Source organism: Larimichthys crocea, chromosome III (assembly GCF_000972845.2).
Source record: "Larimichthys crocea isolate SSNF chromosome III, L_crocea_2.0, whole genome shotgun sequence".
NCBI classification, from domain to species: Eukaryota; Metazoa; Chordata; class Actinopteri; family Sciaenidae; genus Larimichthys; species Larimichthys crocea.
This window is the reverse complement of record NC_040013.1, coordinates 49,018,165-49,042,771: the sequence shown is the minus strand read 5'-3', so window position 1 is coordinate 49,042,771 and position 24,607 is coordinate 49,018,165. Positions and strand designations below refer to the sequence as shown.

Below are 24,607 nucleotides of genomic sequence, written 5' to 3'. Positions count from 1 at the left end.
TCCTGTGAAGCCTGGCATCAAAAGTGTCTGTGTGCTCACCGTCTTCCTCTGAATCTGTGAGGTTGGAGTGACGGCCTCTTTTGGGTGCTGGGTCAGACAACCTCAAAGCAGAGCGGCCTGGGTGGTAGCGGTGTAGCGGGTGGCCCAGGGGCGTCTCTTCCTCCAGCCTGGGCATGGGCCTCTCTGAGTCGGAGTCTACAAAGGGCTCATCCAACACCTCTGTGGTCTCAGAAATAGTCTCTGTCACCACGCTGCTGTGAGGGTGGCTGCGCTGGCGAAAGCGACGCTTCCTCAGTGGCTTCTAGGTAGAAACAGGACGGGGAATTAGGTGTGCCTTTGAAATTTAGTAGAAAAATGACAACTACAGACCATAAGATCAAGATAATTATAATAAAGTTGACAGCAAGAACATAAATCAAGTTCTAAATACAAAAATACAGATGAATGCTAATTTATTCTTATTTTCTGGGCACACTGACACATTCCATTTCTTACCTTGCATTTGAGCCCCATGGCAGGTTTGGTGAGGATGGGCGGGGAACACGCCCTCCTCTCTTCATCATCTTCGTCGTCATCATCATCATCTTCCTCCTCTTCACTGCTTTCACTGAAGCAGCTCTTTCTGATAGGCGGAGACTCGATCAACCTGGAAACCGCAGGAAGCTGTGCCAGGCTCTCTCCGGGCCCTTCCGTCAGTCTGGGCTTAGGGCCTCTCTTTTTCCTCGGGGGTCGCCCTCTCCGCGTGGGGGTTATGGAAGGGTGCCTGGCCATGTCGAGCGGGTGAAAGGCTGTGGACTCCTTGTCCAGGGAGAAAAGGGAGGGGGGGCTGCTGGCAGAACCTGTGTTTTTTCCTCCCTCTGTTCTTTCCTCATCTTCATCGTCCTCGTCGTCCACCGGGCGGACCTTAGGTGGCCTTCCTACTCGTGCACTGTCTTTCACTTTGCCCCAAGGCCAATTCTTGGGTGGGCGTCCTCGTGGTCTGCGTTCTCCATTTGTTGCAGGAGGGGGTCGTGTTGGTTCTGGGACAGGGGGTGGACAGCGAACTGGAGGGGAAGTTGGAGAGCTTTGGCTAATGGGAAATCCCAGGAAGCCCTTCCTTTCCTCCTCCTCTTCTTCTTCTTCATCTTCCTCCTCCTCTTCGTCCCTGTTCTTCCCTTTGCGCATGTGCCAAGACAATGGTGGGACCTTGTGACTTGGTTTGATCTATTTACAGATGAAGTAAAATAAAACAATTCATTAATTGCGAATGCATAGAAAATCAATCTTTTATCTCTTAGAGCAAATGTAAAGTCAATGTAATTAACCTCCTTGCGGTTGTCTTCCTCTGGTTCCTCATCCTCTTCATCGTTGTCATCATCGTCTCCATCTGCGTCAGAAACCACAGTGTTGGTCACGATGACGGGAGTCCAGCGGAGACACTCGGGGTCAACCTCTAGCTGCCGTGGCCGGGCCTTGAGACGTGTCATGTGGCTAACCACCAGTTTCTCTCTTCGCACCAGGACCAGCCTGCAAAGAAGAAACACAGCACAGAGAAACACGATGAGAGACTTGCTCCTTTGCTCACTGTGAGGTAGGGCACAGCTCGTAGTGCTTGAGACAAAGTGCAGTGTCGACAGCAAACATACAAGTTATTTCTTACTTCTTAGAACTTCTTCACCAAAAACAACAGCATGATGGGACTTTCTGTTTATAAGTTAATATTTTCTGTGACCAGTGTTTATATAACTATGTTTGTGAGGCGAAGCATATCCACTGTCGCTGTGTTTACCTGGCCTAGCTACATACATAAACAGATCACTTCAGCATTGGATTTAGCATTTCAGCCCTGCGAGTTTGGGTCTGAGTTAAATTTCCTTCAGTGGATGTGTCACATACAGCTGTGATCTCATTGGCTGTGCTCGCGTGAGCACAGCTCTCGGTTGCCCCGTTTCGCCCCGTTAGGCGTCACGGCTCTCCCCATGGCAAAACAATGGCACAGCCAGCGCAGAACACTTTCGCCTCTAATCATGTGTAGCAGCTTGTAGTAAACAAAGAAATACAGCAACGTCAGATGATGCATGGTGTAACGTTACATTACCAGAAAAGATGTGTTATCATGGGGGTGAGGAAGAAACATTTAGAAAATCTGTTTTGTGTATCATGTGAAATATTACAATAGATTGTGCTTGTGTGGGGGCAAAAAGTAAACAGGACTTTTAGTTTTGTTACTCTGCTGCTGTGTAAAAGCAATAATGCATTTAGAGTTTGCAGAGTTTATAAAGCACCACGATGTTGGGTCTCCGTCTAAAAACGCTGCTCTAACTTCAGCTGGATAATGGTGGGTGAGGCTTTTTAGCTGCAGCTCGTTCCTGGACAGAATCCATTCTTTGAAAGTAGTGCACGTTATGCAACGTATCAACATATTTCTGCAATCAATGTCCTTATGTCGACGAGTCGCAAACACTAGTATAACCTGAAACAGTGTGAATTATACTTAGCCAACTGCCCATCATGCTTCCTACTGTCACCACTGAAGTGGAATTGTAAACTGTAATTTAAATTAATCAACTGCCTCCACGTTATTATGCGAACTATGTGAGCAATGATCCCACTTATGTCTAGACGCGTGCCGGGCCACTGGCAATATTTGGTTTCACTTGGGTTCCGCTTTACAAGAGCCTTTAATAGTTTGCCACTGCGTACCGTCTGGCAACCAGATCCTCCTTTTGTCTCTCACTGCATTATAGCACCATAGTAAGTGAAAAATAATATACAGCTGACTGAGAATCTCATTCACTTCATAATGTACCTCTAGCACTATGCTATCTGGAGAAACTTGGGAACTATGTGGGATTATAGTATGAACGACAGGAGTGCATCCTTGACCAGTTTAATATACTGTACTAAGTAAGGTACTGAGTGTGTGCCGGTGCTGTCTCTGACCTGTCTCCTCTCTGCTCCAGCATGTTGAGGCTGTGCAGGGTGGTGGTGATGTCCTGTGGGCAGATCCCCGTCAGTTTGCTGAGTTGCCGTATGGTGATCTGCCGGTCGCGGACTTCGTGGAGACACTCCAGCACAACGCTGCGCCAGTAGGCCATGTAGGACAGCCGACCGAGGTCTGACAGAGGCTTCTCTGGAGATCCTGGCTGACCTTCGCGCTTGGACAATAAGTAGCCTGCAGGGGTGGGGGCAAAACAAGGACGCAGACAACATGAGCCATGGAGAGGGAAAGCACTATTCTGTTTTTGACTTGATTAATCTGTCTATTAAATAGAGTATAAACAGAAACAGTTCACAGTTATTAGTGTTGTCACTGTGTGCGTTGAAGCTCTTACTGAAGTCGATGAGAAAGCGCCCGTAGCCCTTGCGCTGATACTGTGGAAGAATCATGATGCATGATACGTTGTATTTCTGTTGACAGTGCTTCTCCTGGAAAAGAGAGAAAGGCACAGACACATTCCGCAATTAGAAAACAAATCATGAAAACTACATCACAGAGCAGGCCTATGTGGGTGTACAGCAGGGTGTTGATGATGCTGCGTACACGCACTAACTGCTGTGTTTTGGCAGAGATGAGGCATGTTAATGGGAGCACCTGCGACTGCAAACTCCACAGAGGGGGCAACGGAGCTCACAGCACCCAGTGTTTATCTGGGACACAACGCAAGCATCTGTATGTTTGTAGAAATGCAGCAGTAGTGATGCCAAAGCATTTCAATTTCATTTCAATGTTTCCGTCCATTTTGGTTGATGCGGTTGTTGCATTAAGTTTGTGTGGGATGAATGCAATTTATATCAGTGTATTCCTTGAAATTGAATGAGGCATGGATGGTGGACACAGGGATGAGGCTGGGAGCATCCTGTCCATACCTTGGAGAAGTAACCGACAAGGTGGCAACCTTTGCCGTCGTTCTGGGTGAGGACATAGAAAAGGAAGGGCTCGACATCATAGTAGAGGGTCTTGTGGTCCAGGAACAGTTTGGCCAGCAGACACAGGTTCTGGCAGTAGATTGTGCTCACATTCCCGTCAACCTGTTGCGGGATTAGTGACAAAACACATCAGTACAACACAACGACACAAAGGTTCCTTAATGACTACTGTTCAGTTTCCAGAAACACTTGTGTCCAAAAGCACATATTTTAAGCTGCTGTTAGAACAAAGTGAAGGTGAACGGAGTAGGAGTTAGTGTCAGGCAATGATCTCAGCCGTGTCTCCGGAGACCCCGGCAGATAGAGAGGGTGGAGAGGAGAAACAAAGAGCTGTAAAGAGACAGAGGAGGAGGGAGGTTCGGGTTGGCAGCTCGCCAGTCATCTCTGCTCTCTTCCGAGCGAGGATAGACTGCAGAGCGGGGAAACGGGAGCTGCAGTGGCCATGGCCTGCAGACAACAATCCACTGAATTAATCTGCCACTGCGCTACAACACCCAGAAGAACAGCTTCACTGTAAACCTGTAATTATTAATTCTTCTAATATTAACAGTGACCTCCCCTGATGACGTACACAAAAGAAGATTGGCGATTAATTACTGTTTGACTATTGATAGTCTATGGAAAACATGTTCGACAATTTTACTTAGTCTGAGTGGAACACTGGGGTTGGAGTTAGAACAGTAGGAGTAATTTTGAGGTAAAATCAGATGAAGAGATGGAGGAAGGCGTCTTCGATAGGGGACGCCTATCTTTCTCTGTCATCCACCTTTTAGTTCATTAACCGTCTCATTAACATAATCTGATCCTGATCAGTTCCTGACCTCAAATACAGAGACATCATCCTTCCTGTAGATCTCATTAGCAGGGGGGTGGAACCAGTTGCACTTCTTCATGTGCTGGTAGAGGATGCTGCGACTCTTCATGTAGCGCAGGCAGAACTCACACAAGTAGAGCTTGGGTAGTCTGGAAAAGGAAGAGGAGCAATGAAAGAATTTGATGAAAGGTTGTCATTTTTAAGCATCCTCTGGTACCTTCTTTGCAGATTTGGATATTTGCTTTGTGTTCTGGGATAGTAAAATGAATATGTTTGGACATTTTAAGGGTTAACAGATAATTTTGCTCTGACAGAGTCAGTCAGTCTTTTATTACGTGTGAATACTTCTTAGAATTTTGTTTGTTGGTTTGGTAAGTAGAATACTAGACCAGATTATATTCACTACTTACATACACATACATGGCTGGTTACCTGCCAAAGTGGGTGGTACTGTAAACAACCTTAAATCTGATCTAGTACGCTTGTGGTGATTTCTTTGTCTATATGCAGGACATTACGCCGGCGTGTTCAGAGCGTTGGCTTACCTGCTGTACTCCTGGGGGTAGGGAGACGAATACCACGTCTGGATTTCAAACTTGCCAAATTCGATGACAGATGGACAGCGCATCTGAGGGTCCGGTGGACCTGTCACCCCGACTTTCTGTTTGGGTGAGCAACGGAGATGAAGTGAGAGAGAGAGAGGTCAATTCTTTGTTTACTACTGGAGAGATTAGCAGATCATGCGGCAGGCAGACGGATTACACACCAAGGACGATTGGCCTAGGATCTTACACTTCAGTATGACAGATAGAGAACATCACCTACATGTAAGTGATACAGGCGATGCAGCGGGGCCCAAAAAGAAGATGGCACGAGAGCTAAAACATTTAATCGACCAAAAGCCTGACTAATTCCTCACAGTGGCTAGGCGTGCTACCTGTTAGCATGCTGATGGAGTTTTAAGTGGAGCAGTGAATATGCGCCACCTCGGAATTTTACAGACCTCTTTGCCAGACCACGTCCCTGCCTGTCGTTTATGATGATGTATTTTAATCCACCGCTACTCAGCCTAGATAATCACATCAAGCCTTTTCACACATCATTAACTCTTACTACGCCGCATCCAACACTGAAACGCCGGTGTGAATGTTTCAGTCTGGGTCGGGGATAGTTTTTATAATACCAATGACGCTGACCAAACTCAAGTTAATCAGCATGAAAGGGGACGTTAATGTGACTGCTTTATGTTTCCCTGGCTGGCCTAACATAAGATGCTCTTGGACACTATCATTAATTTTATGTGTTTAACTGAGACATGGTAGAAGTCTCTGGACCACTGCTTACACTCACCGGCTCTGCCCTTTAAAATGAGGAGGAGGTGGACGAGGGTTTGTTCGATCACAAGTGTGTGAAATCCAAGCAAGTTTCCAATGACATCGCAAAACTTTAATTACCCTGCAGTGAAGCTGTTGTCCTTTAATTACTGCTTGTTATTTGCATCTACTGGACACCTAAAACCCTCACCGAATCCTACGCTCATCGTCTGCCCTGCATATATGCTAATTGCTGGTTTTAATATACATGCTGAATCTGGCAGAATCATTTCTTTCAGTGTTGAAACAGAATGGCAGCTCACTGACATTTCCACCCACAAACATGCCAACTACATCCTACAGAGCTTGCCTGAGCCACTGACTTTCTCTCTTTCCTTTACAACCTGGGTGTTGTCGACTCTACTCCTTCCAATCCAGTGACCCCACAGCACTGTGTGGGTTTACATAATCTCTTCTCCATTGAATCACGAGTCTCTTCTTGGCTTCCCCTGTTGATGCCGTCTCACTCCACTCCACTGTCCCACCTCTGTTCACTCACCACATTTAAAAGACGTTTCATATCATGTCTGTGTACCTGTAGTGCCAGCTCCTGGATGTGTCTGAACAGTTCTATGTCCTTTTCTGTCAGGTTCTCGTGGCCCGGTAGTTTGTCGTCTTCATCACGCCAGTCGCTGCCTTCCTGATTGTCTGTGGATCCAAACGCAGTCGATATTAATGCAAATCTGGCGAGAGGCTTGCTAGACGGGGTGCCAGGATGTCTGCTGATTGATTTGTACAATGGTGCTGCCGCCACAGCAATTAACGGTTCAGTGTTAACGTACTGTGCATGTTTGTGCTGGATGTGAGCTTCCCAACACACAAACAAGTAAACAATACAAATAAGGTAAGCATAGATTGCTATATTTACCATATCACCACAGATAAACACACGCTTAATGAAAGCTATCATTATGGTTGATGCTGCTTTTGAATGATGATATGTTTGAACCTGCTCATCCATTGTATGACTACATTTTCAAAGTGGGTCAAACACAGAGCTCCTGATGCATCTGCTGTGTCACAGTTACGCTCTTCTTGTTTGTGTGTGTGTGTGTGTGTGTGTGTGTGTGTGTGTGTGTGTCCTCTGCTAGTGGCCACTTCATATTACAAAGCAATTTGTTTAGATGCATAAGCCACACTACAGACGCAGAAAGTGACAAATCAATTTACATTTTTATCCTCTACGAGTTCCAAATATAACAACAGGGCTGAAAACAGGACGTATAAACTCTGGAGGAACATGCATCACGGTAACAGCTGCTGCTGCAGAGTGTGTTTGTTAGCAAAGCTGACGGCCGCAGATTGAGCCTGATAAAAGCATTTGGAAGGATGCAATATGTTTCATAATGCAGTGATGCTGATGACTCATTAAAGTGCAACTATTGTCAATTTATGATGTGGAAGTTTTTAAGATGGTAAAATTCATAGCCTACTTCACTGGGGTCCAAGCAGCGAAGCTGCGGGAATACATTGTGACTCCGCCATTGGAGTCTATGGCAGCCCATAGAACAGTTGGATCTTTAATTTCACGGAGTTACGTGTTGGCAGTAAACATGGTCTAGCGCCACCAACAGGTCAAAGTTTTAGGTACATTTGTGCATGTAACTTTTGACCCGCCCGATTTTCAAAAACAAGTTCAACGCACCCTATGATGTCATAATGCGCCATGATAGATTTTCCGCCATCTTGGATTTTGTTGAAAGTGAAACAAAACTTTCAGCGGTTGCAAATTTCGACCAATCTTCAGACCAATCCGTTTAGCGGAATTTATGGTTGAGTTGTTTATCTGTAAACTAAAAAAAAAAAAAAAGAACACGGCCCCTCCTCACCCCCTCTATCGTCTCCTTCTCCTTTGCGATGGGATTTCTTACGGATGCGGCATTGCTGAGAGTAGTCCACCACTTCCTGCCGTGCCTTGCGGCCCTCGGGTGACGGCGTGAAGAACTTAGTAAGGGCGTCGATCAGGCCCTTGGTCTTGTTGTTGAAGCGCAGGCCGCTCTGCGACAGGTCATCGTCATCCCGCAGCGAAAAAAGCAGCCGGTCATCGCCGGGGTAACCCTCACAGGACGAGCTGGAGGAAGAGTTGGCAGAGGCCGACCGCTTCCGCCGACCGCGCCCGCCCAGCTTCTTGAAGGGCCGTCCCGGCCTGCGGAGGGAGAAAGGATTAGATTGTGTCGGGAGGTAACACAGTCAACAGCTGAACCCTACGCTATATTATATCACATATACATATTTATAAATTAGACAGAAGAGTCAGTCAGTCTGGAGAGTAGGCGTTGTAGCTGCTGCAGCACTCTGGTGAAGCAGATACATGTCATCTTGCTACGGCTCTCTGCCTTTAGCTGCGGGTGTTTCTTTACCTGTTCTTGGGCCGTCCCAGCGGTGCGTTGTAGCGCCGTTTGATTTGTGCTGCCTTTTCATGTAAAAGCTTCTTTCCCTTTTTCCTGGGTTGGCAGATTTGACAAATCCACATGCCTGGAAGAGGAAGAGGAAAACACAGGTTCACACACACTGAGCTGGATTTAGGCAAGACCAACATGCTGTCACATATAGAAAGACATTTTCGCTCGATAATGAAGCAGTGGACGCGGCCCTGTTTATTTACCTTTTGGCATCCGCGTGAGGGGAGGATCGCAGCACTCCATGTGGAAGCCCCGGTCACAGGAGTCACAGAACAACATGTTGTCCTGTGCAGTACACACACAGACACAGTCAGTCACACTCGGCATGTATTTTAGACAAGGCGAGTCATGATAAACACACACGAAAAGGTACAACGATACATCCGGCCTTCATGAACTCAAGTGTGAGTCATCCGTGTCCAGTGAGAATGATGTAATGCACTTTGTCTGATGATACGTTCATCCCTCCTGAGCTCATTCTGATGACACATTTTGATCCGCTTTATGCACAGAAAGACACTAAAATACCGTATTTACAAGTCAAATATCCAACACTGGTTGATTGGTTTTAGCATCTTCTTTGTTTTCAATCGATTCTCCGTCCTCATTAAGTCATGCATCTTGTCTTCACAAACATGTGAATAATGATTCCTTGCTTGACAAGTCAGAGAAAAGAGTGCAGGGGCTGACTAAAATAGCTCAATCCTAGGACCATAGATATGTCTCTCAGCATCTCTATCCGGCACTTAAGCAGACAAGAGAGCGTTCGCAGACAGCGTTAGGCTGCCACTCCGCCATATTCGCTGATCCACTCACCGCATTCTTTCCTTGATCTTGACAGCTGCTGCAAGTCTTGCATTCGATGCACTGCCACCACAGAGCTTTGACTCGTGCTGTGAGCTCTGGGGAGAACTTGAGACAGGACGGGTGGCCTGCAGGTAAGACAGACACACATACACAAACAAGCGCGTCAACGTCACAGACTTTTTTTTTCTTGTTGCTGGTGCTGCTGCTGACTGACAGCCGTGACCCACTTGCATCATTGTAGGAGGAGAGAGAAGAAAAAAAGCTCCTTTTGGAATTGAAAGCCCTCACTGAATCAAACCTGGCTGCTTAAAGAGTGTTCAAACATAAATGACAATCTGTCAGAACGATGCTTTTGCTCTGTTTGAAGAATAGCAAACAAGACGGCCTTGTCTGGGACAGAAAGCCACTGAGGGAAGAGGAGCAACACAATCTCTCATCTGCTTTCATGAAGCAATGTCAAGGCTTAGTCAGAATACTACAGAGGAAACTTGATCTGGAAGAAAACCCATTTTTTTCTGAAGGTGCTCAAATATGTGCATTCAACCATTGTGTGCATTCATTTTATGAATGGCAAATAGAAGATTTACTATAAAAATAACTTTAGAGCCAAGTAGAAAATGCTTCAGAACATTTGAATGTGCTCACAGCTAAGAATCATCTGGCAGCCTAAATGCAATTAGTGAAAGCAGTTCGAGGTGTAAGTGCTTTCAGCACTTTAACTTCAACTGATACTTGACATTCATCGCGTGAGGGAAAAACGTGTGATAAACCGAGCTGCAAGTGTAAGCACAGGAAGCGAATGAACGCAGTCAAGCAATCAGAGAGAAGAAAGACCGGAGGTTAACGTCTGATACTGTTTGTTTGTTTTAAACAGAGTCCGATGCAGTGCTCTCTTCACACGTCACATTAACACAGCTTCAAACTTCACAGATAACAATGAGGGCAACACAGCATGTTTGTCTGTTTTAACTGAATATTCTCGGCTAAAAATACAGAATACGTCAGTGTGTTTTTGTGTCATTTATAACTGGTACAGTCATCTGGATCCCCTCTGCCCCGCTCTGTGTGCCCACCACCATCAGCGAAAACACACAGAGCTGAGAAAAGAGACACTACAGTGTCAGCAAAACACATGAACTTAAATTAAATGTTGTTTCAACACAGATTTTTTGTTCACAGTGAAATCTCTTAGAGGGAAAACAGGGTGAGTCTCTGGCAAATTAAATTCATCCTTCTAGATGTTAATACGACAGAGACATGGGATGCTTGCCTAGCACTCACCACTATTGCCACAGTCGGCGCAGGAGATGAGTTCCTCCGGCCTCTTATCGCGATTCTGCTCCTTGGTCCCCAAGCAGAAGCTGCAGATGGGGATGGGCTCTGCCACCGGCTGGCAGAGGGACAGAGCAGAAGGGGAAAAGGAGGAGACACGGGAGAGAGGAGAGAAAGTTGAGTCAGTCAAATTAACAGCTTAATTGTACAAATGAAAACAACAAAGTGGCCTTGTGTGTCCTTCCACAGTGGATGACTGTTGCTGCCGTGGATGAGAACAGACTGAAAACTACAATGACGCCGTACAGCATGAGGATCTGTGAACAGAGACTTTCGGATAATGAAGAGCACAAGAGCTGTGATGAGTGAGCTTGCATAATTTATGCGACATGTCATGTTAGAGGCTCCCGATGTCTCTGCTGACTGTGTTGTGGATCAAAAGATGTGACTCAGTTTCTTCGGGGGTTGTAACCGGCTGTGGAGTTTAAATCCAGTGTCCCCATTTTCACACTTATTCTCAAACATGCTATCAGACATTCAGTCTTGGAGCTGCAGAAAATCTTTTAGCGTGTCCTCGAAAAACACGAACCATGCCAGCAGGTGTGTGCCGCAGACACAAAACAAACACTGTGTCTGATGTGCACACAAACACAGAACTGAGCCAAGAAAACAGTGAGGCAGGACAACACTTAGCATGTTGTGAGACATCAAATAGGACGTGTGTGTCCAATAAAGCTGGGGAAAAAAAGAAGAAGAAAAAAAAAAATCACATCCCTGAAGCGCTGCAGGTGCACTTCACACAGGCGAGAGGGAGGGGGGCCGTGGGGTGACTCTCCTTGAAAGTTGCTGGAGCCAGGAAGCCCTGAGGGGAAGCGGTGGCTCACTGCTTCTCCGGTCTACACCACATTTTCAGCAACACATTAAGTTTACTGCTGAGCAGCAGCCAGCAGATACGAAAAATGTATTACACTCACAATGGAACTATAAAAATCTTCATACTCACAACTCGCATAAGTGTTCAGTGTACAAACCGGTCACATCAAAGGACGCAAAAACTTACACCGTGTGTTATACAGCGGTCTATAAAACTGCTTTTGACCTTTTCGCGTGTTACTGTTGAACAACAGTAAGTGTAACTGCGATTTCAAATCTCTTCAAACAGATACAAGCACACATTTAAAGTGCAAAATAACCAACTGCTTATATCGTCACCGCTAGTGTTAGTCACATACTGGGTCGAATCAAGCTCATCTGTGTCTCATCAAGTTGTGACCAATGACTGAAGGTTAAATAAAGAGCTCGACTGATGGGACGTTTTTTAAAATGATCATTATTGGACAAAATTGGCTCCTTCACCAGTCACACAGAGACACAAAGACTCCAACTCCATCCACTGACTTCTTCACTCTGTGGAACCACCAGGCTCCCAGGTTCTCGACTCCCTGCAGTCATCAGCGGTGCACTGGTCCGACTACAGGAGGTGAAAGTCCAGAGATGTCAGAGTATCACTAAGTTAGCCTCACATGGCCGTCAGCTGAGTATTCCTGTTTGCTTCCCGAGTTTTAATGTTCAGATTCACTGTTAGATGAACTTTGTATTGAGCGCTGACTGTGCGTGTGTGTTGTGCTTCTTAAAAAAAATAATGTAAACAATGAGTAATGTACAATAAATAATAAAATTGCTCAAACCGCTCCCATTTAGATTTTTGTTGGAAGATGGTTTGATGTTCAGACCTACATTTATTTATTCAGGATTTTATTACTTTGACTTCACTTCAACAGTTTCTAATCAAAGACTGGTGAGGGGGCAATGGGCTGTGTGATTTTTCCTGCTCTAAGCAACCGTCATTACATCGGCCTGCTGTCCACCCTCAGTTCACCTGAAACTTGACAAGAGCATGACTCGTGTCTCAGCTTTCACAGATCAATCCGGACACGATCTTCAGAGATTTGTTTTCACTTGGATTTCCTCTTCTTGTGTTATTAAAAAAACTAATTATTAAAAGTGGAAAGGATAGCCTCGGGTCGATGAATGCTTTTAACGCGTGTGATAAAGCCAGATCTTTTAATACTGTGAAACAGGATACACATGTCACTTTATAATAAAACATCTTTTGTAGAAAATGTGCTTTTAACACACCAAGCCTCCAAGTGTCTGCTTCATGTATCCAAGTCAAAGAATGCTTTTCTTTATTCACACAGGACGTGTTAGAATATTATGAAAGAAGCGACCTGCAACACACACTGTGCTTACAGAGCATGTTTACTTTGTGTTGAGACCGTGTCAGCCAGATGTTGATTCAATTAATCCAACTCATTACGAGGCTGTAGCTTGTGCTGAGTAATGTGTTGAATCTGTTTTTAGGAGAGGTGCAAATGACTTTTTTTTCCAAATTATGGAAAACTTTCTAAGAGGAGCACACCTATGGTCAGAATTTGCACTTAAACCCACGGGGGAACAATCCAATTATTCACCGAAGATGGTGTTGCGAGGTTTTGCTACGGGACAAGTGTAAATGCACGTAGCTGCAGAGAGCTGGGCAGGCAGCAGGTCCTGGCAGGCAGAAGACAGGGACAAGAGCTTGATTTATTGGGTTCATTTCCTTCTGAGTCAGCCCCCCCCTCCCAATGTATAGAGAGAGGGAGAAAGGGAAGAAAGAGGTAAACAGAGAGAGGAGGGTTGTAAAGAACAAGAAGTGAAGAGAGGGACTGATAAGCCGAGACATGCAGGGTGCAAAGAGGAAGATAGAGCCTGACTGGAGAATGAACACTGGCTCTCTATTTCTGAAACCATTTTACACTCTCACAGGTAGAATGCTAGAAAATGGTGATCATGCACCAGGTTATACTGCAACATTCCAAAACAAGGCATTATTAAGCTGCATGTGCACGATACAAAAAACAAAACCAACAGGCTCTGTGAAGAGAAATGGAAGTGAGTGATGAGAAGCAGAGGAGTGCGAGAAATGACAGAGCGAGGACAAAAACAAGAATCCAGAGGGCAAGAGAGCGAAGGAAATGGAAAGTGTAAAGAAAAGAGAGAAAATCTGCAGCGGCAGTCCTCTGAGCAGCCTGCGTGCGACCGACACCTCAATCATCCCTGACGCTTAACCCCTTCACCGCTGGAGGAGGTCAACAGCTCCCACTCGCCCTGTGAGCGCTCGAGTAAACACGAGCCAAGAGTGAGCAACGCCGCCTTTCTCTCAATCACACACACACACACACACACACCCCCTGTATAGAGACGCACGCTGCAGTGAGGCTTCAGTTACTAGCTGCCACTGTAAATTAATCCCCAACAGATACTAAAAAATGAAAAGCTAATCTCCCTTCCATGACAGGGATATTGGAACAGTGAAACACAATCCTCAGATTCCTCCCGAGAGCTGTTTTCCTCCCTGTTTCAGCCTTTTTTCTACCTCAGCCAGCACTAGCTGCCAGGACTGTTCTTACACCGCGGCGAGCGCTGCTCTAGAAATTTCTCACGTTGACTGACTGTTTGAGTTAAGTGTCGTGGCCGACATTTGACTTGAGGTGTGTGTGGAGGCGTCCGTGTCTATTTTAAGGCCGGTGTGTGGCATGCGCTTTCCCTCCCTCCCAAACGTTGGGGGAGGATTCAGGAACAAAATGTTGTCCTGTGCCAAAAAGGCACGCCTTGTGACAACTGTAAGCAAATAGCTGCAACGACTGGGTGGACTTGAAATGCCATACAAACATGTCTTACAAGTTACAGGCTCCTCGACAAATACACACCTACATGCAGACCGGTGAAGGCACCCGGTGGAATCGAGCCGCCATGAATTGACAGCATGTGCGCATTGTACTGGGATGCAAACACGTTTTCTGCCTCATGTTTCTGCTGTGAAGTTGGACATTTTAATATGGGGACTTATGGAGATTGACTGGTTCTGCAGCCAGCCTCGGGTGGACGTTCAAGGAACTGCAGTTTTCTGCACTTCCACATTGGCTTCACTTCACAGCGCGGAGGTTGCTGCTTGGTCTCCACCCACTCAAAATTTTGAGTTTCAGTTCATACACTAAGAAATACAGGCATGTAAACTATAAGCACATGTGTTGTTTTATGTTTTAAAGTGAAGTAAATGGTTTGTTAACACAATATTATGGCGGTTGCAATGCCCCTCCCACCATATATCCTGTAGCGCTGTGCTCGAGCGTGAGCCACTTCTTTCCATTTTTATTTTCAAATGAACATTTGAGCCAACGTGTAGCACCGTCTCAAACGCTGCACAGGCAGATAATAGGTTACAGAAAACAACTAGCGGTGGCCCAGTTTCCCCTTTAGAAGCTGGCCTCTGTTAACCAAAGACAGAGGACGTGAGACTGAGACAGGAAAAAGAAAACAATGGAGGAAGGGCGAAAGGAGAAATGGAGGAAGAGGGATGGATAAGAGGGATAAAAGAGAAAGAGGGAAAAGCGTTGCTGTTGTCCTTGTCTCCTCTCAAGTCAAGGATCTCATTAACATGGGAGGCCCAATCTCAGCAACCCCCCCACCAGACACACACACACACACACACACACACACACACTACACTACACTACACTTCCCTTACGGCTGCACCCACCTTGAACACAAACTCATTGATCACTGTTGAGACAACGCATGCAAAGACACACTCTGCAGTAGTAGTCACTAGACACGCCTTGGCGCGTCGTCATCATCGCGTTTTCATGGAAGAGCACACAAACATGCACGCATGGATGTATCTAGTGAATATCAGTTGACAGGTAGAAGGGATGGGACGGGGATCTGTAGCCTGGAAATGAACTGGTCTACATTTTCTTGACTTCTACAACAGCCTGAGGAAGACCCTGCGTCGTGCCAACACGCCCTCCTTTCAGCCAAGCATCACCCTCCATTAGAAGAAGAAAAAAACAGAGGTTAGCCAGAGAGCACAAAGCTAAATCACTGCATCAAACGGAGCGGGCCTGGCCATGCTCCAGCCGTCACTTCCACAGCTGTTCAACACATTGGCTCTATTTGCGGGGTGGTGAGGTTAGCCATACGCAAGGCCTCACACAGCTACACTTCCCGTGCCAAATGCCATTCACATCACAGTCGCTGGTGAGCTCGAGGTAACTGTTCCCTCCTGGGCTCTGACACTGCTTCTAATGCTGTTTCTATAGACTTGTGGACAGCAGCGCGTCCTGTTCCCGGGCGTCCTCCTGCAGCCAGTAGGGCCAATTGGAACACCTTCACTGAAAAAGACAAATTATGGCTCGGGCTACACACTGGCAAAGCTTTGGCACCGTGGAAACAGTGTCCAGCATCATTTGCATGTAACACAGACCTCACTCATTTTTTTAAACATCGTAACAGACAGTGAGGTCTGTGGATTATTGCAAATAGATGAGTTTCCAAATTTTGCAGTACTTTGAGAACCACAAATGAAATTCCATTCTTGTGATTGTATTTGAGGTGACAGGCATCACAAAAAAAATCCACACAGACACACATACATAGACACAAAGGACAAGACGCCACTAAAGTTAAGAAGAAATGATGTTCAGTCACATTTGTGTGGACTGCGCCTTTTAACAAATGAATGCTCAACAGTTTTTCCATTTTTCTGCTGGTGTGCACCACTAACAAGAAACAAACAAGAACTGGGTCTGTGGTGGTAGGGCTGCCACGATTAGTCACGCTTATTACGCAGTCTGCCGGGGGATTCAACTCGGGTCAGGGACAGCTGCACGGTGCGGCAGGATCCCCTCGTGGGACCTCTCCCCGGCGTTGGCTGGCCCCCGCCGGATGCTTTTCCTCCGTGGCGGTGCGCCGTGACCGGCTCTGGGTTGGCTGTAAAGCTCCGGCCGCGAGCTTTACAGCGCCCCCGTTTTCCGGGGCCGTGGGCTCTCATTAAAGAGTTAATGAGCTATCATCTTAATTGTTTTTATTTTCAGTTAGCTCAGGGGTCGGGAACCTGTGGCTCTTTTGATGACTGCATCTGGCTCATAGACAGGGGTGAAAGTAAGCCGGTCCGGTACTGCGTACCACTAAAACATTCAGTGGCGGTACGCAGTACCAGGAAGATGGGGGAGCGACTGCCTGCTATAAAGCCCTCATTCAGAACCAGTCATGGCAGCACTCAGGGTCAGAAAATGATCCGCTAGTAATATGCAGTCTTGAAAACTACTTTGTCTGTTTAAAAATCCCTTTTAACTCATTCCAATTTGTTTCTGAACTGTCCGTGCTGTGTTTTAGTTCATGCTGGACGGAGCCTTGGCAAGGCATCTCCCCTCGGAGAGAGCCCGGTGGTCTCCTCTGCACCCAGCCTTCGAAACGTACCACACGTTTAATGTATTTACGTTTTTTGCAAAATGTCCCAATTAAAATCAGTAGGAGAGTAAATAGTTGTGTTTCGTGTCATTTTGTTCAATTTTAACGATACAGAAAGCTCGGAAAAGAACCTGCTTATGAGCTAATGACCGGAGAGTTCACTCAGCAGTACGTGAGTATGTATGCGCGTCTACATCCAAAACACAGCGGTTGCTATGGTGATCGGTGCACGATCGGGTCCATGCAGCACCAGAAGTAGTATTTTATTTATTATTGGTTAGCTTAAAAAGAATAAACTTAGAGACTTATTATACTCTAAAATTGTTGGTTTTACTTAAAAATGCACGCATTTATTTGTATTCAGTGTTAAAAAATATTATATGGCTCTCACGGAAATACATTTTAAAATATGTGGCTTTCATGGCTCTCTCAGCCAAAAAGGTTCCCGACCCCTGAGTTAGCTCATACGTCAAGCTGAAGGCTAATGATCTGATCAGCTGCATGCTGGTGCAATAAGCTGTATGTTTACAGTCAATTTACGTACGATCTGATTAGTCGACTAATCGAAGAAATAATCGGTGATTAGTCGACTATCAAAATAATCGTTTGTGGCAGCCCTAGGTGGCAGCGCAGCGTGAGGTTAGCGCTGGTGCCATCAGCGAGTGGAACAAGCCTTTTTAACTTTAGGCACTAATACTAGGTCAGCTGAGGCCAGTGCTCTGGCTAAATGGAAAGTGGCCATCAAGGAAGCGGAGGCACAGTTAAAGAAGTTGACAGAGTGTTGACAATGGCACCCAGCTCAGTCATTATTCCCAGCATTCCTGTGGCATGGTGCTAACCCTGAGAATGTTTTCCATCTGTCCAGCAAACACACAAAATCATCTCCTGTGACTGTACACCATGATGGAGCAGCGACGGAGGGGGGCAGGTTGCAACCGAGGCACATAATCAATGTCTGAGGGTATTTTGTATTCACGGTGCTCTGAGAGACGATACATGATGTCTTCACCTTGAGCAAACACAAGCAGAGCTAGTGTGTGTGATGTTAGAGAGATGGGAGAGGGGGAGCTGTTGATCTGATACCGGCAAGTGGAATGAATTACAGCGGATAAATATATCCATTATGCTTCATAATAAGAGTTGCCTAATGTAGCAGCTCCACAACCACTATGAGCGGAGCAAACACTAGCTGCAGGATGCCGGCCTGTTAAGGGGTCAGTGGGACGTTTTGGAGGGAAATCACTGTGAGCGTAACGGCATGCACGGGCAGAAAACGTGACTGTGTGCGCGTGTCACTTGTTTTTCACACGTCCTCACCGTGACACTGCGCGTCGACATCGAGAACTCTGGTTCACCCCGCTCCAGCTGTTGAAGAGGGGGCAACCGCGGGGCAGGGAAATTGCTCTTGCCTATTATGACGGGATGAACATCACACACTCACACGCGGATATACACACACACAAAAGCTCAGCGTCGGGCCCATCCCACCTAATGACCATAGGCTCATACGGCTAACGGGCGCTCAGGGAGGCAATGAGGTTTGCCATCTATATATCAGTGACCCCTGGATGACTTCCCTCCCCCATTCACGTCCCCCTTCATGACCTGGCAATGGTACCCTATTAGGGTGAGGAGGGGGGAGACAGAAATAGGGTCTGGGATCCCGTTTGAATGGAGTGCTCTGACACAAACACCAGCATGTTGAGTACACAAATCTCCCAGCAAATGGGGTCAAAGCCAGTGCTTAGCCATTTGTTTTGATTTTCCTTGCCCACTCCCCACCCCACCCTCCAACCCACCTTTACTCACACTCTCATAACTGTTAGGCAATCATGCGGGGCAATATGGCAATGATGCATCAGTGGAAGACTAAGAGCGTGGAGGAGAACGATCATGCAACAGCCGACTCTGCCTTGGCTGCGCGCTTACTATCTCTTTGACGCATGTGCCGCTCGAGCTGGCGCAGACTGACGTATACGCCGACACACAGACAGTCACACGCAAGGTGCATGTGATCGAGCAGTGTTACGACTGCATCCTCCGGAGAGATAGATGAAGGCAGCATCACAGGAAGGCGAGAGTAAACAGGCTCGCGCGAGTGCCAAGACACAAATGTCAACTTCCTTAATGCTGCAGCAGTTTCTTCACGCCCCATCGAGCACGAAGATGAAAGTCAAACAATAATCAAAACCTCGCTGTTCACGTTCATGCATTTCATTTATAACCTCTGACAGGTTCAGAGAATTTAAGGGATTTGATGGCGCAATGTGAAGTTACATCAGAAATGTGTTCTCACGTTGAGCTATGCGTTCCTTTGTTTGTGTTTTCACTCGGTCCGGTGAGGCGGCGGTAGTAGTAGCGAAGCGATCAGCCGCTGAGTCAGAGAGAAAGAAGGAGGTTGATCTCTGTTCGTCTTAAGAGGGACATCTGCAGCCAAGCGGGTCACTGTGTTAGACCCCATGTGACTCCAGCCTGCTCTCTAGGCTAATCCTACTTTGTCTTTACCAGGAGCTTCAATGGCTGCTCAGCCACACACACACCCACACCCACACAAAGCCAAAAGCCAGTCAAAACAGTGTTTAGGGCCCATCTCATGTCTCCCAGATCTCCTGGCTGTCTGATAACTGGAGCGACACATGACCCAGTGACGGCCACTAGGCTGGCAGTAACGTGGAGCTATAACAGGTTTATTCACAAGCTAGTCAGAATGCATGTTTGCATTTCTGTGGTCGTGTGAACTGGACGATTCATAACATGCAAACTGTGTGTGTGTGGTCTCATGTCAGCATGCTCTCAGCTTATGTTTATGTCTGTGTATGCCATCCTGTGTTTCTTTCTTTGCATGCAGTTGTATGGTTTCATATGTGCGTGTGTGTGCGTGTGTGTGTGTGTATACACATGTCCGTAGCCCTTAGAGGCAGAGGGTAACAGCCGGCTGCTCTCTCTGATCAGGTTACAAAAGTGGGTGTGTTCCCGCTCTCCTCTGTCGCCTGCATGTCTGCCTCTCTCTCTCTCCCTTTCTCGCTTTCTTCTCCCTCTATGTCTCTGCCTCTCTCTCCCTTTCTGCTTACAGAGGCCTGAAGCTTGCGTCATCCAGGCCTCTTCCTCTGGCACCACTACAGACCACCTCTCTCTCTCTTTTTTTCACTTGTCTGTGTTCTTCCCCTTCCCTCTCTCTTTCTCCCATCTCCTGACAGCTCCTGACAGGGAACAGCCCTGCAGCTGGTCCACACTCCCTGCAGGAGGCTTAAAGCCATGATACTTTCTCCCCTGACCTCTTCAGCAGAAACTGGCCCACCAGCCGCCCACCCAACATCACTCTAGTATTACTCGTCTGGACAACAGTACACACACACACACACACACACACACACACACACACACACAGAAGTCTTACTAACTAGTACTCGGAGGTGGTCTCTCCAGCACACGTCCTAAACACAAAGATTCACACTCCAGTGTGTGGAAAGATGCTCGCTCTGGCATCTGCCTGATCTTACAAACGTTGCCAAACGTGTCTCTGCTGCTTCTAAAAAAATATGCAATGCGAGATCTGGTGTGCAAGAGACGAGTACTCACAACTAACGTTCACACAGTCAAAGACCTTACTGTGCTGTAGTAAATTACAGCCTTGTAGGGCATGACCAATTTGAACAAGCAGAGAAAACGCTGTGCCAACATCCCGAACACAGCTCGTAGATAGATCTGGACAATTCTGGGTGTGCAGCAGATATTATGCAAGAATGCATGTTGTGAGGACTGAAATTGGTTTTGTGCTCTGTTCACAGACCAGTTTTTTTCTGTTGTTACAAAAACTTAGAATCTTATCAGCAACATCGGATGCCAACACACCAAGGTGTTGCATGTAATGTTTTTTTTTTTTTTACGAAACTTTCACCATCAACAGTGAAGTGTCAGATCAATGTGCCCAGCTGTTACACGTATGTACCTACATGTGTATGTCTGAGGTGCATTCACACCTTTGTCTATGGTGCCGGTGCATGCAGAAGTAATACCTTGTCTTTCTCATGTGGCAACAACCGGACAGGTGGAAGTGATTCCAGAGACACCGTCCCGGTCCCGTCATCCAGGGAGCTGCTGCGGCTGACGAGCAGGAACATTGGACCCTGTTTGGCCACGCGTCCGTGGGCCACGGCCCTCTTCAGGGCCACCCTCAGCTGCTGGTGGAAGAGGCCGGGCCCCATGGAGCCACTGCCCGACAGGTAAGCCGCCACGTCAGCCTGGCACTTGAGAAAGCGTTCAACGTTCTTTAAGCTGGAGCCGCCAGGCTCATGGAGTCCCTCAAGTGCCCGCTTGATCAATTTGTTCCAGTCGAGTCCCGGTTTCTTTCCTGAATGGGAGTGAGAGCTACCACCACCACTGCTGCTGCCGCCGCCGCCACCACCACCACCGCTGCTGCCTCCTCCTCCTCCACCACCGCCACCGCCGCCACCACCACCTCCTCCTCCTCCTCCTCCTCCAGAGCTGCCACTACCTTTGGGCTTGGGCAGAGCCAAGCGCCCAGGATTGTCTGGGTCCTTGTAGGAGTTGAGACCTTTGTTGGTGACCTTCAGGATGGTGCCATCCTTGACGCTGAGCTCCAACTGTTCCAGAACCGTTTTGCGATCCAGACCATGGGACATGGAGACAGCATTGCAAATGCGCTCCTCTGATGGTCGCTGCTTCTGCTTCTTCACCTTCTTGATGGCCTCTAGAATCCATTGGGTGTACATTGGGTTGGCCAGTTTCACCATGGCTGCGGTCTGAGTGGGTGCGGAGGCCCTGGGGCCTTACGGCAATGACCACACACAAAAAACACGGACTGTAAGCCAAGGAAACACCTGGCCTGCGCCGTAGCGCCGCCGCCTCCTCCTCTTAGCCCTCTGCCTGATTACTATCCCTTGTCCTGGGGTCGCACAGAGAGTCCCTCAGAAGCTGAGTATGAGCAGCACGGTAATGAGCAGCTGACCATAGCACAAACCCCCTGAGCCAACCCGGTAAAATGCTGTCTACCCTCCTCCCACTCCCAGCCAGGAGAAGGTCCCTGGCGAGAAGCAGGGGGAATGGAGGAAATAGCAGGTGTTTTGGCAACTTAAACTCCAACAGCACACAAGGCAGGATAGAAGAGATGTTGTCAATAAAAGAGGCTTTCAGAAAAATGAGGCGCTTCCCACTTTTCCTGTCGTAAAATAGCTACACATGGACGATAAAACCTGTTCACTCAGTTTCCGGTCAGTGGAAAACAATCCAGTTCTCAGTGCAAGTCGTGGAAGATGATCATAGTCTCCAAAACGTGAAATTGGTGTTTCAGTGACAAAGGCGAGGGCAACACAGCAGAGATATTTTCAGAGATTATTCCCCACATCCACATTTCCTTGTGCTCTTTTCTCGCCGTCTCTCACTCTTCCAGCAGTCTGGACCTCTCAGTTCTGGGACGGAACAGATATCTCACCCCAGGGAGCAGCCAGAGCTGATCACCTTCATGCCTGTTGCACTTCGGTAGCTGAGGAACCCTGCATAAGAAGAATAAAAAACACAGATTAGTGAGAGGGTAAAAAAAGGAAAAGAAAAAGTTTCACATCTTTTGATAAAGTAGTAACGGAATAATATCTTTGACAAGTTTGAGAGAAGATGCAGGTAACCTCAGAAAGAGTAGAACTTTTGTAACAACACCGGTCCACCCTGCAGTGCAGCTCACACAGACATAAACAAAGCCACGCATGCCCTCACAGAGCACCATGGGGTTTAACCACGCTCCTCTTAACTCTACTGATACATGTCACATCTTCACAGCTTGGTAATCATTTTTGTAAACAACCGTGCAGTCCTCATGTTACAAGGACACAACTGCCAAAAACCAAAGCCAGCACAACATGGAGATACAAGCAAACACCTGATAACCGCTAAAAACGGCACAGGTGTGCCCTATAAGGACGGAAACCGTGAGGTAAACATCAAACTGAAAACTACGCTGGCAAGTTGACCGGTGGGCTAGTTGGGTTGCTAACGTAAACATGATGCAGTCAAAACACAGACTGTTAGCAAACATTAGCCGAGAGGCTAGCTCAAAAATCAAAGCTAAATCAATTGCCGCATTGCCAAACAGTTTCCCGCGGTGCTGTTTCCCCTCACTGATATCATATCGGGCTGCTAAGTGTTTGACAACAAGCCTTCCCGCTAACAGCTGTTGTTTAGCGAGCTAACGTAAAAAAAAAAAGAAAGAAAGAAAAAAAAAGCTAGCCGACGGGCTAACGTTACGGTTATGTTACTAACATTACTCGCTAACCCGAAACGTAAACAGCGTGAAACGAGAGGTTAGCCAGCGCTCCGGGTCAAAAACACAACGTTTAGCCCTTTCCGCCGACGTTTCGGACCGTACATACCAGCACACCGCTGGAAACACAGCAAATAATCTCATTTTGAATGTCATTCCGATATTAACGTGAGACCGCGGCCTTGTAAAAGGCACAATGCAACTTGCAGACGGCCATCTCGGGCTAGCGGGCAAGTGCAAAAATGAAGATATGATAGCGGCGGATTCTGCAGTGTTACATGCTCTGCGGCCTCCTTCCCAGCCCTCGGTATGAGCGAGGAGCCTCTACCCGCTTAAACACGCCCGTACAAGCGGTCCCCACCTCGCTTACTTCCTCCCTTCCACCAGCCGCCCTCCCACGTAACGCTACAGCCTGCGGTGCGGTGAAGACAAGGCCGCTGGAGCGTAGCTAGGCCTCGGCTCCCCCCTCCCCCTCCGTACACCCCCCACCCCCCCACCCACCTCCGCGATCATCAGCCCTCCGTACCCCGCTCTCCCTCTACCTCTCGCGGTTCCCCTGAAAGCCCGAGCTGGTCCGGTTCTGGTTTCCGAGGGAAGCTCGGGTAAAGCATACCGTGTACAAAATCTCACGTCCCCCCCTCCTCTATCCGGCTTCCGCTGCTACTCACCGGAATTTCGTGTCGAGCCGCCAAGGAGAAGGTGCCAAAACCGTGCGAAACGGAGACAACAACAAGCCTGAAAATGCAGCCATAGACCAGGGGTTCTAGAGCCGACGCCATCTTTGAGTGAAACAGGAGCACGGCTGATGGGGGAGGGGGGAACACTGAACCGTCAGGCAGGGCCAAGGGACCGTCTGCATGGTGTGAGGCGAAGATCCAGGGGAAGAAAAATTCACTGCAAGGCGCGGGGGGCGGCGGCGTTGTGCTGTTGCTATGAGAGGGGTGTGAATATTGCTTGAGCACATGAAATGGAAGAAAGGGACAGATGGTGGTGGTGGTGGAGGGAGGAAAAAAATAGAAAAATAGAAAGGGAGGGATAGGTGTTCACGCATTCTCTGAACTACAGCTACATAAGGGGAGATTCAAGGGAGCGTCTGCATTTTGCCTAACAGTTGTAAAAAAAAAAAAAAAAAAAAAAAAAAAAAAAATCAAAACCAATGAGCGTTCCTTAACGTTAGAGGGTATTTAAAGATCAAAGTGAGACACCCTCCACACTGCAGTCTATTGTAGCAGCTGTATGTGTTTTTAAGATGATGATGGGAAGCGAGCCACACACATCCAGTTCCCACTTATCACATGCTATCTGTAGTATTACAGCACATGATAAAGCATATTATTATTACCTGTCCATGCAGGGTAGTTCACCTATGCACTGCTTGTCAGACTGTGAAATCAGTATTATTTTCCCACCAGAGGACAACATTATGCGATCCACTATGTTACATTTCATTAAATGACAGCAA

At 47.3% G+C, this 24,607-nt stretch overlaps 1 protein-coding gene across 6 annotated transcripts in view; it reads right to left on the bottom strand.

Annotated features, from left to right (window-relative positions):
- The window catches only part of kat6a (K(lysine) acetyltransferase 6A), a 30,081-nt gene extending 5,826 nt beyond the window's left edge, over positions 1 to 24,255 (bottom strand). The window contains exons 1-16 of one of the 6 annotated variants that reach the window (XM_019265989.2): positions 23,814 to 24,255; positions 20,888 to 22,384; positions 10,587 to 10,695; positions 9,315 to 9,430; positions 8,702 to 8,783; positions 8,457 to 8,571; positions 7,926 to 8,242; positions 6,632 to 6,744; positions 5,269 to 5,384; positions 4,731 to 4,872; positions 3,850 to 4,011; positions 3,315 to 3,408; positions 2,923 to 3,154; positions 1,305 to 1,506; positions 496 to 1,203; positions 40 to 298 (exon numbers count right to left, since the gene is read on the bottom strand). In XM_019265989.2, coding sequence (XP_019121534.2) covers positions 40 to 298; positions 496 to 1,203; positions 1,305 to 1,506; positions 2,923 to 3,154; positions 3,315 to 3,408; positions 3,850 to 4,011; positions 4,731 to 4,872; positions 5,269 to 5,384; positions 6,632 to 6,744; positions 7,926 to 8,242; positions 8,457 to 8,571; positions 8,702 to 8,783; positions 9,315 to 9,430; positions 10,587 to 10,695; positions 20,888 to 21,625 — 3,505 coding nt within the window. In that variant the 5' untranslated portion in view covers positions 21,626 to 22,384; positions 23,814 to 24,255. Of the gene's footprint in view, positions 1 to 39; positions 302 to 495; positions 1,204 to 1,304; positions 1,507 to 2,922; positions 3,155 to 3,314; positions 3,409 to 3,849; positions 4,012 to 4,730; positions 4,873 to 5,268; positions 5,385 to 6,631; positions 6,745 to 7,925; positions 8,243 to 8,456; positions 8,572 to 8,701; positions 8,784 to 9,314; positions 9,431 to 10,586; positions 10,696 to 20,887; positions 22,385 to 23,506; positions 23,610 to 23,687; positions 23,709 to 23,758; positions 23,778 to 23,813 lie in introns of those variants that run through there. The other 5 variants (XM_019265995.2, XM_019265977.2, XM_019265985.2 and 2 more) reach the window with 5 other exon arrangements.
- Between the last annotated feature and the right edge of the window lie 352 nt (positions 24,256 to 24,607).